The sequence below is a fragment of the Solea senegalensis genome, linkage group LG10 (assembly GCF_019176455.1).
Source record: "Solea senegalensis isolate Sse05_10M linkage group LG10, IFAPA_SoseM_1, whole genome shotgun sequence".
Lineage (NCBI taxonomy): Eukaryota > Metazoa > Chordata > Actinopteri > Pleuronectiformes > Soleidae > Solea > Solea senegalensis.
Genome location: NC_058030.1, coordinates 15,050,047 through 15,062,199, shown reverse-complemented (window position 1 = coordinate 15,062,199; position 12,153 = coordinate 15,050,047). Strand labels below are relative to the sequence as shown.

At 39.4% G+C, this 12,153-nt stretch overlaps 1 protein-coding gene across 2 annotated transcripts in view; it reads left to right on the top strand.

Annotated features, from left to right (window-relative positions):
• LOC122776171 (tumor protein p53-inducible protein 11-like) overlaps nt 1-12,153 on the top strand; it is a 34,617-nt gene extending 22,464 nt beyond the window's left edge. For both annotated transcript variants that reach the window (XM_044036568.1, XM_044036567.1), the window contains exons 4-8: nt 5,263-5,321; nt 5,481-5,529; nt 6,722-6,818; nt 8,392-8,493; nt 9,136-12,153. In XM_044036568.1, coding sequence (XP_043892503.1) covers nt 5,263-5,321; nt 5,481-5,529; nt 6,722-6,818; nt 8,392-8,493; nt 9,136-9,269 — 441 coding nt within the window. In that variant the 3' untranslated portion in view covers nt 9,270-12,153. The remainder of the gene's footprint in view (nt 1-5,262; nt 5,322-5,480; nt 5,530-6,721; nt 6,819-8,391; nt 8,494-9,135) is intronic.

Below are 12,153 nucleotides of genomic sequence, written 5' to 3'. Positions count from 1 at the left end.
ATTTCAGTTTGCGAAACAAATACAGACAACAAAGCAATTGTGTGTTAGTTTTAAAGGTGAGCACCTGTTGAAGTATTGCAATTCAGATGGGAACAAAAATTGCAGCATTGTGAAAGCAAATCAGAACTCGCCCACAGATGCAGTCCTCTACCCCGAGAAGAGCTATGGGTTACTTTCAAAAGCCACAATGGGCTGCTAATTGGTTCGTCACTCTTTGTGTCCCATTGTGTGAATTTGCCCTGTATGCTTCAGTGAATATAGATCACATAGTATCATAGCTCCAGTGAAATCAGCCTGGCTCCTCTGGGAAGGCTCCGTGCCTCTTGCATCTCTTGTATAAATACATCTGCACATTCACAGAGACTGTATACATTGATGTGTTTACCAAAGCACAATTGCTTTATGTATGCAAATGCTAATTTCATAGTCATGCATTCCAAGCAGCACAGCTGTAGACAGCCACTGATGTTTTTTTTGTTTTTTTTGTTCTCTTTCAAAAAGGCTCGCATATCAACATTTTCCAGATTTATTTTTAAATCTGGTCGGGTGAGAATGAGCATAGAAGCACTGAACTACTCCTCACTGAAATATTAATCAGGCAAGTGGGAGCAGATAACTGAACAGAACAGAAGGGAGCAGGCATACGGTGGTGGCTGATAGCCTGTGGTGTGATGTCAGCCCCCTCTCTCAGCCCTCCTGAGTGTTTGTTTTCTCGGGTAATGTTTTAACAAGGAGCTTCACCCAGACATCTGCCACTTTGATCTCTCTCAGAGCATTCAGTGGAAGACGGATACAAACTCAGACTGACAGAGAAAGAGATTTCACTATGTGGACTCATTGTTTGTGTTGTTTTGAAAACTTGGCTCCTCTGTTTAACATGGACCTTTTTTTTTTAGAAATTAAACTGTTGAACAATGGAGCTGTACCTGTTCTCAAGCATTGCGAACATGCAAGTATTTTTAGTGAAGCGACTGCTGGCATCTAGAAGTGAAGTAAGCTGCATGGAGTTGAATTGCAGGGGAAACACTTGACATTATCCTTGTGGTGCCTGTAAACAAACGAGGGAAGTGCTGCTGTGGTCCACTGACTGGTCTCTTCCTGCTTCTTTACTGCTTAGAGATAAGAAAGCTGTTCTTTCTACTTTTGTGCGAGAGAGGATTTGTATCAGTGCTATGACTGTGTTAGTGCAGCTGTGCCTTATTCTGACAATGACTGCAACTACTACTGTGCCATAACTACCGTGCAATAATATCCCTGTGCAATATAGATGTCCACTCTAGTCACACATTTCAACATCTAAATGTATATATTAAGTAACAGAGTCTACTTATTTAGATTCAATTACTTTTCTAATACTATTTATGTACTGTATATTGGTACTACTTATTTATTCAGTCCTTATATTGACACAGTAGATATATTAGTAAATATTTTATTGTATATAATCTTTGTTCTTTTTTATTTTCTTAGTATATTGTACCTTTAATATGTGTATCTATGTATACTGGCTTATACTAAGACATATATGAATATCATATGATACTCATATATGTCCTAGTATAACCTGGGGTGTCGATCTCATTTGAGTCAGGGGTTACATACACATAATTTGAACTCGAGTGGGCCAGTAGCATAATAACCTATAAACAACAAGATCTTCCCTTTGTTTTACATTTAATGTAATTTAACATATTATGATCAACCTGAATTATGATGGCCCGCAGGCCATACGTTTAACACCCCAGTGTGAATCTCTTTGTTGGAGTAGCTGTAAAGAAAGCAAATGTTAATAAAGTTAATAAAGTATTTCTAATTCTGGTTCTTTAACACACTGGAGCACTACTTCAGTGGGAAGGTCATGTAGCAACATTCAGGCTCTGACAGCTTAAGCTCAAGCATTCATATACATGCATCAATGTCTTGTGATTATATTGTCTCCCAGACAATTATTTATTCTTGTTGTGACTTTCTGTGACAACATACTCGGATGACATTGAATGACAAATGAGATTTGACTTCGCCTGAGTATTTTCCCTCTATCTGAAAAAAATTACTTTGTTTACTGAATGTGGCTGAATGAGTAATTGGTGACAAATCCTGGCCTTGGCTTAGCAGCTGTGATCAGGCATCTCTCTCTCTGCAAACAGCATTGTGTATTTCTTCCTTTTCCTGTTTCTCATTCTCTCCCCATTTGCCTTCCTCTCTATTCTGCTCTAAGCCAGTCCTGTGCCAACAGTTGATGCTCAGTTGCCGTTGAGAATTTCTTATGCCAGTCATACATATGAATGTGTTCCTGTCAAAAATAAAACACCAAAACTGTTGCATAGGCCAGCTGATTCACATTGTCACATGATTACAGCTTGGTGCAGAGGTGATGATCAGATATTGAATAACTGGGAGCTCAAATCAGCCCAGAAATCTTGGGCTTTTTAGCACATATTTAAAAATAAAATGAATATTAAACACAAGACAAATTATTCTCTCTCTTCCGCCACAATCTTTCCCTCGGGTGTATTGGCTGGCTTTTACAACATGGAATTAAAATAAACCAAATTAGTGCCATCTTTGTTCTCATTCTTTTCGTTATATTATATCTATTTTTCGTTATATTATATCTATTTTTAGCAGCTGGAGTAGAGCTGTGAGGAGAAAAACAATAGTCAAGCTGCCATATGCGAGATTGAATTCTGTGTAAAAGGTTTGCAGTTTGTTGATGACAAGATCAAGAGTGTGTATCTACTTTTTATTTTATTTAGTTTTTATCTATGTATATATTTAATTTGCACAATCTTAGTTTAAACACACAACTGGTATCAAACTATTCAAAAGCACTGCTCTATCACACAGAGGCTGAAGATTCATCGATGTTCAATATTCCATATGGGCTGCCAGTTTAGCTCCACAGCAATCATGCACAGATGTCCACCAATTAGTATTGAATATGTTATTAAATTGTTGCAGAGCAATCAGTGAAGTCATGCTCTGATAACATGTATGCTCATTTACATCCTCTAACAGAGGAAGGGACGAGGCTTCCTCTCTTGTGCTCTTGTTGCTCTCTCTGGCTTTCTGTCCTTCTCTCAAGTGCATCCACGAACATTGGTCTATCTCTTATGCCACACACGTCTTTGGTTTTCATGTAAACACGTGTTGTGAGAGAGAGGTTTGAGAACCACTAAGCCAGACGTCTTCACAGTAATCTGAGTTTGTTGATGAGGCAGTGGCACACTTATGTTGTGGCTCATCTGCTGCTACAGTGGCAAGCAATAACTCCTCATCCACCTCCCCTAGCCTCACCTGTGCCTCATTGCCTTCATCATTCTTCTTTTTAAAAATGCTTCTTGTGTCCATGCAGGCCCCAGGGCTCACCTTGGTGAATTAGCTTGAAAGCTACCACCTGATGTCAACAGTAATTGGTGGAATCTTTCCATTTTACATCCTCACTCTTACACTCAAGTCAATACCTCCTGAAAATCTTTCCTTCTAGTGTTTTGTTAAAATCATTTTTGACATCTCTTGGGCTTAACAAGGTGAAAACTTCACAGTTAAATAATAGTAAGCTCCCTGTAAACACTGCCAACCACAAAAATATTAATCTTTTCTGCCTTAATGGTTTTCAGGTGTTTTGTTTTGTTTTATCCTATGTAAGTGGTGGCCTGACTGTGCCACAGGAAAGGTTTTTGAATGAAGAGACTGATGAACACATAAGTGATGCCATTTGTAAATTCACCCAAAGGTTTTTGATTTATGACCAGTACTGACAAACTAACTTAATGGTAAAAAAAGCAGAATTAAAATGTACATCTTTGGATGTAGTGTATGATAGTAGAACAATCACAGGAGACATGTATCTACTTTGATTACTTTGATTGAAGTACATTTTTATACATACTGTATACAACCATACTATAGCATTTTCATTGCAGAGTTTTACTTGGAATAGAGTGCCTTTGTGTTTTGGTATTATTACTCTAATTAAAATATATGAATACCTTGTCTTTCACTGTGACACGTTAACTAGCATATTCAGCGGGATAAAATTGAGGTTTCCTTCCTACAGGGTTATTGTTACTGATAATACTAATTATGAGAGACCATGTTAACATGATATATAATGTGTCAAAAGCATAATCTTTTCTCTTATCATACCATGAAAGTCTCAGCTGCAGCCCTATTCAAAGCCAGTCAACAGTTATAATTTCACTGTGGGTCGCTGTCTATTCATGCACAAAAACTGGTTTATTTTTTTTTTTATTTGTCCTTTGTGTGGTTTGACTGTGACCGTTTGTTTAACTCCCTGTCTTTGTGTCAAAGTCTGAAACTTCTGCAGCAGTACATTTGGAATCCAGCATATAAATTACCTAATATAGTGATTTCTGGCTTTTGGATTTTTGAGCTGTGGACAAATTCATATTTCGATTATTGCAATAGCTTTAGGTAAAGTCTTCAGACGTGACCTCCAGGTCAGAGTAACAGGCAACAGACAATGATAGAAAACAGGAACAAGCAGCAAATCCTGTTGCAAAATGTTTTGTTGTATTTGTGTTGAAAAGGTTAAGTTAATTTGTAGTAAATAACTCTGTTCTGACACTACGTTCAGTCAGTTGGTTATTCTTACGGAATTAATTGCAAAATGTTCATGTGGCATATCCTCTTAATCTCCAGGGATTCATTAAAGAGCTGACTATTAGAGTCTCTAATTACCATCTTCGTGGGTCCTTCTTTGACACTCATCTTTTGTTCCCCCCTCCTCGTGGTTTAAAGTGCTGCTTTCCAGTAGCTGGTTAAATAGGATTTGGCATCATTAACACACCTCTATATATCCAGCACACACATGGAGATGGAATGTGTGAAATGTACTGTATTCACACCTACTGTAAATAGTATTTTAGTTTAGGTGAGGGTTACATGCATGCAGATGGCAAGAGGTAAATGCTCATTTTCTGTGAATTCTATACACATCTGACAATAAGCAATTGGGCATCATCACTTCCTGGTTTTCAATAAGCCAATTCAATTCAAATCAATTCAATAAGTCAATTGCCTACTCTATTCACAGATCGACTTAACCAGACATTGTGCTCTTTCCTCATTTCCCCATTCAGCTAATTTGCCATTTAGGTTCAGACATGTACTCCTTCTCTAATATGTAGAAAAGTCTGTGTAAAAGCAGATTTCTGTTAAGATGACATGATTCATATTACCATTCCCTTCTCCTAAGTCATTTCCTTTTTCTTTTTTTGGTTCTTTGTGACCTTACAGATCAGCCAGATGCTTGGAAATGAGATGAAGTTTGCAGTGCGAGAACCTATCGGCCTGAGGTAAGATTTCAGCTGCTGAGATCATCTCACAGTTAGCACAGCAGACTGTGTGCGTGGTACAGTTCAACATCTTGTAAATTCTGGGAAAACTGGGTAAGAGTGCAATCAATACCAGTAGCAGGAAAACTACAGCAGGTCATGTAATGTCTTTCTTATTAGGGTGTGGATACTCCTCTCAGCAGTGGGTTTCACAGTCATGGCCCTGATGGTAAGTGTTGCTTCAATCATCAACAGAGAAAAGATGTTATTTCACTGCACAACTTTAAAGTCTTTATTTATTCTTGAAAAAAAACGTGTGTGTTTGAAGGTACAGTGTGTAACATTTATTGATGAAGTTGCAGCTGATTGTCCCTCACCTTACCCTTCCCTTTCAAGTGTGCTGGAGAACCTATGTAGCCTTCACTTAGCATCAAAACTCAAAGACGCCCCTTTACACCTGGCATTAAAGTGCATTTTCTGTGATTGGATTGAAATCAGATAGCACCTGACCACTTGTAAGTACAGGTGTAAATACACCAGAGACGCATTGGGAATGGATTGTTATCTGGAAAACCACCTCGGGAGGGGGTCGGTGACACATTGTGACCAAATTGAACAGAAGTGTAAATGCATCAAGTCTCAGATGCATCTCAGATCACAACTAACGACAAAATTGTGTAGTCTCATCAGCTTTTGTCGGTTTTCCATTTGACTTCTTTCCCTGCTTTGCAAAGCAAAGAGCAGTCGATACAATAGCACAACTTCACGTGTGGCTAACATTGTTGCTGCTGTTGTTGATATGGCAGTGCACAGGATGTGATCCTATAGTCTGCTACAGGAAAACTTTGCAGAAGAGGAGGGTGTGACATGGGGGGGTCTGGTGATTGTGATTGGATAGCAATCTGATTTTTATGTGTACACCAGAGACACATGTTAATAGCAGGTGGTGCGTGCATGTGGTGAAGCAAGATTACTATCTGATCACAGGGAACTCTTTCTAATGCCAGATCTTAAGGGGGCCTTAGATTGTCCATTGTGGGCTACTATAAAAAAAAACGTTGCCTGAAAATGAAATGAAGTGAATTGCAAAATGAAAAATGAATTCATACAATCAGGTGATGGTATACTTGTAAATAATTAAGTAGAATTATTTTATCTTCCATTTCTGCCAAATGAAAATAATGTGACCTACATTTTACACATTGGACCTTTAACGCGATGTAATGAACAACATTTAAATGAACAGTTTCATCTTTGTCAGCTCATTATCCTCAGTGTTCAGGACACGTACAGCCCAGTGGCATAAACTCACAAACAGGAAGACTTTGTCAATGCTGTGACGTTGTGGGGCTATTATGGGTATGTGTGAGGATGACAGAATGTTGCTGTAATAATATGACAGAGCTTGTTTACCTTCACAGGCCTTGGTATTTCCCAACCAACTATATGAGGTTGTTTTTGAGGAGGAGCTCTCCACAACTAGCATCTCTGTTCGTCTTTATGGAGGAGCGTTGCTCAGTAAGTCTTCACTCCTACAAAGCAGGAAAGATACATACATTATTGAAGCTATTTGTGCTTCCTCGTGCATAGCTTCACTACAGTGCAATGATGCTGACACACAGCACTTTCATCTTTATTTACATACTGGCTAAACATAATCTGGTGTACTGCTGATCTCGCGTGATAATTTACAGTAATGCATTTATAAGAGTTTATACTCAAACACATGCAGATAATTTGGGAAAAACTCACATCATGCTACCAAAACCTCATAACCCTGAATAACTTGATTCAACTCTGGGCATCAAAAGATATCTGTGAGGGTATGATGGGAAACAGTGACCAATTCTTGAAAATACTCAAAACGGCAGCAGCTCCGGTCGCCTCTGCTTCATCTGAGACCGCATTTACAGGGAACTCAGTGGGAGATGACAGTGTTTGCACTCTATGTACGTGTATGCTTATGGAGGGATTCATCTGAGAGGAGGCATCATCTTCGCCTACATTCATATTGTGCACCTAAATCATTCAGTCACGAATTAAACTGAGTTGTTGGCTCGTCCATGCCAAGCCAACAGGAGACTGGTCATGAAAGTGCCAGATAATTATGGCATTTGTGCTTTCTGCCCCCCTGTTTTGGAGCAATTGCATTGTAGATGTGACTGACTGCTTTAATTGCCTTAGCTTGAGAGAAGACTGTCAGGCAAGTCGTGAGTCAGTCACCCAGTTGGTGATTACAGGCTTTGTAATGGCTGTGAAGAAGAACAACTTCCTGTGACAGAGGGGCAGGTAGCTCACTAGTCATTCCTTGATCGGCTAAAAAGCAGGGGGAGCAAAAAAAGAACCAGGGTTGAATCCACAGGCTTAGCATACAGATCCCCAAAAATGTAATCGTTTTTGGGGATCTGTATGCTAAGTATGCTGGGGAAATTGTTTGTTTGTTTTGTTTTTATCTGAACAAGATAGAATCTAAACAAATCAAAAGTAGCCCTCTCTTGGATTACTACATTACCGGAAGGGAGATAAACCTAGATAAAAAGAAAGAGCACTGTTGGGGTAATTATGAATGAACCAGTCTTCAATCTCATAAAGCCAACAAAAGCCAGCAGGGCTGTGGAGATTAGGAGAAAAAAAAGGGTCAATGTCTTATGAGACAAATGGTGGTAGACGTGGGAAGGATGCAGTCTCATCTGCCACACAGATGGAACCTGGCAGGGAGAGGATACAGTCCATCAGCACTCCCACCTTTCTGCTCACCCTCCTGCATGTCCCTGTAGCCTCACTGGTGTGTGTTGGGTTGGTGGGTGGGTGGTGTGAAATACACTGATCTGAAAGAATGGCATGGAATGAAATGATTTAGCACAGGCTTTTATCAAAATTAATGAGTCATGACGTTTAGCACAATCAGTAGACCAATTACCCTGTGTTTCATAGTTTGTAGTTTGAGAAGAGCTGAAGGTAAATGGTGGTCTTGGTAGTTTTATGGTGCAATCACAGCTGAACATGCAGGAGTCCTCTTTACTGAAATGCCATTTCTTTTCATTCCCATGTCCCTGTGTCTTAATTCCCTTTTATCACATCCTTTTACCAGGCCTGGCCCTCATTATGTGGAATGGGCTGTATACTGCAGAGAAGATTGTCATCCAGTGGACTCTGCTTAGTGAAGCGTGCTACTTTGCTGTCCAGTTTCTAGGTAATTACACATGTCCAACACATCATCTCACTGTAATGTTTGTACCTTTCATCCCCCTGACTCTTCCAATATCACCGTCAGAGATTCACTATTCTAGTGACCTGAGTGGGGTTGAAAGTAAAGATGATTTTGCCCAAGCATGTATGTGTTGATACTGCCCCCCTGTGTTGAATAAGTGGAGTTCATCTCCAAGGACAATGCACACATTCTCATGAACATACACTGAAACACTCTACCAGTCCTGATGTATGCACTGGCTCTGGACAGAACTTTTAATAGTTCTGTAAACAGATGACATCACATCACCCTGATTGTGGACTGTCCTCCCTGAGCTTCTAAGAATTAGTTTTAAGGTGTTGATGATCACTTACTGTTGATATATTTCTCCCTTGCCTTTATTTGTATTGACACTTGGTGTTCTGAAAGTTGTATTTACTTTGTTTATGTTGTCATTTTTTTCACAATTGCTGTGTTGTTGTTTTTTACACAATTATTAATCTAAGTTCTTTTGTAAACATTATTGCGTTTGTTGTTTTTTAATGTAAAATACTTGTGACTTTTCTTGCATTATTGTATTACATTTTGCCATTTATTCATGCTTTAAAATTGACTTCCTACTGCTTTGTTGCTTTATGATTTCAGTGACATCCATCACTTTAATGGAGATTGGAATCCTGCCCAATGCTGCCATACTGCTGCTCCTCAGTCGAGTGCTCTTCCTTGTGGTCACCATGGCTTACTACTACCACCTGGGCCGTAAGCCGAAGAAAATCTGAGCCACTTGTGTGGTACTTCAAGGCAGGGTCAGCTGAGCAAAGATTACTAACGTGGGGTCAGGAGGTTTGGATTTAAATTTGACTGGGGCTTGGTGCATTGCTTTGCTAGTGGATGCCCCCTGCCCCTTTTCATGGCACCTAACCTATTTTGGCCTCCAATATTCAACAGATGAGCACAGTCTTGCATTCCAGACTCTACAACCCTCATGAGAAACCTCATCGTGAAAGTGAATCACTCTTTCACTGGACTGTGAGGTCAAGACCCTCTTGACACACATTCATCCTTTGTGCTGTGTGCTGATTACGTATGTACAGAAAGAGCTAGCGTTATATAGTGCAATTCCTTCCGGTATTACCAAGTTCTGTTATTTAACATTTACAGTACAAAGTAAGTTCAAATGTCTGTTATTAATGTACAGCTACATGACTTCCAACTTCATTATTTAGCGTTATTTGATAAAAAGTTGTAGTTGGACACTGCTTCTTAATCACATTCAAGGACCAAGGATTTGTGCTTTACTGTGTTACCTGGTTGATGCTGTTTATGTGAACACAGACTGTATGTAGGCTGCAGTGAGGCTTAGATATGTGCGCTCTTGTTTGCTTCTCTGACAGCTGCCCACTGAACACACTAAATGGAAATCAGCTGAGATTAGCGTAAGATTCAGACACAGTCATTGAAGTATAACAACGGATGAGTGACAATAATCGTTTTCTTACACTGCTGATTTCTTGGTCGGCACACTGAGGAAGCTCTTTAAAGTCGGTTTATTTTCTGAATCATACCCATCAATCATTCAGATTTAGTCTACCCTTGAACGGCATCTGTTAAGAGGTTCTTCTAAAGTGAGCAGGATTGTTTTGTACAGAATATTTACTCCTCTGAGATGAATATATGTAAAGTTGTGAACTTTATGTGAACCGACTCATATAAGGGTTGTTCTCTCCTTGTTATGTGTGCTCTGTTAGACAGGACTCAAGCCCAAGTGATCTTACAAGACAGTATTTAACTTTGTGACCTAAACTGTAAGGCTAGCGTCACAAACTGAGCATGTGCAGGCTAAACAAACCTGGTTCCTCTTTAGTGATGTAGCACAGTTTTTACATGTACCATTTTTTTTAGTCTTGCCTTAAATCTACTTAATATAACAGTCGTCACTGCGTCCTACTTCTTGTGTATATATTATATGTAAATATGTAAAAATATTTACTATAGTATGGTGGTGTTGTGAACTGAACAGGGAACTTGATGTTTTCATTAGTTGATTTTTCTAAAGTGACATTTGTGTTTTGACGTGCATGCAGCGTAATCCACCAAAAGAAATAGGTCAAACCTTTGTAGCAAGCTGCCACCAACTAGAATGCAAAATGTGAAGGGAGTTCAATGGATGCATCAGCCAAAAATTATCTAATGCTTAAAAAGGAAATGTTAACTTATAGAGAGACGCCATGCTTTGAAGCTGCAGTGTGTGTAACATTTGTTGATGTTATTATACTGCCTCTGTTTAGTCTTAGAAATGAGGTAACATAATTTGTATGCTGCGTCTGACAGCAAGCTCTGTCAAGCAATACTAACAGACCCGACTTGAGGTAGCGTTTGTGTGTATACACTGGCAGCACAGTGGCAGGTGGGCGTAAGAAGTTTTGATCAAACTGGACTGGTTTCTTTTTTGAGCAGTAGAATTCACTTCTGAAACTTTTGGTGGGCGCTTCTTTGTGTTTTCAGTGCAATGTTGCCGTTGCCTCTATCTTTCTTGTCGTGAAATAAGTCACTTCCTGTGTGCAGCGCAGCAATGTCACCGGGCGACATAAGATCTGAGCAAAGCTGAAAGGCTTCATCAGCCTTGTGTGACTTCATTCGACGATAGTTTGAATCTAATGGACATTTGTTTATGTATATAATTTTCATGCCATGGTTTTAAAATGGACACAACCCATCACCTAAAAAATATTTTCTAATATTTGTCTGTCCCTCAGGTACAGTATGTGACCAGCTGTGTCAGCAATGCTAACTCTGATTTCTGTAACCATTTATCTTCGGGACCTAAGGTCAGTCATCACGACAGTCTAAAGATAGTAGACTGGTTTGGTAAATTACCTTGAAACATCTTTTTGGAGTTAAAGAGGGAACGTACAGTACTGCCTGGCTCCTCCAAAGGTGGTCCATATCACTGCAAATGACCATGTTGAGTTCTGCTCTAGAAGGGAGTGATCCTGAGGTTGCAGTAATTGTGGGTTTGCAGTTGTGCGTCCAGCGCCGACTGCAGATGTGCCTGTTACTTGGGTGAGCTTTCAACTCAGATGGGGAACGTGAAACTTGGGTGAGGTCTACTACTGTATACATCTGAATGTAGTAATTATCCTTTTTCCAGTGTTTAATTAAATGCAACTCTCCTGAGTGACACTGTGTGCCCCAACCTTTTGCTCTGTCCTGACTAGCATGGTAATTATGGAGTTCAAGTAAATGCATTCCCTTTCCGTCGATACTGCAGGCCTCAAATCATCAGCCTTGTGAAATGTTCAAAAGTCTTTAAGTCTCTAAGGTTATTTTAGGAGAGACAGGCAGTTTCAGGGGGCTGGGCAGCAGCAGGGAAGCAAAGAAATGACTTTCATCCTCCTGCTTCTCTGACGTAAATTAGCGAAGATGTTACATTTGTAAATTGTGTCCTAGAGATATTTTTATGGAATAGTAATTTAAGCTTTTCATTCCTTCTGATGTAGATCCACTATGTACCCTTATGACTAGCATACCAGTTCAAGTTGTAGCATTGTGTTTTTATGTAGCCTATATATGTATATAAACTATACTTGTACCTCAAAATGAATTGTCATGGATTTCCACTATTTAGTTTGAATAAAGAATGTTATTGGTTTTTTTTGAAGA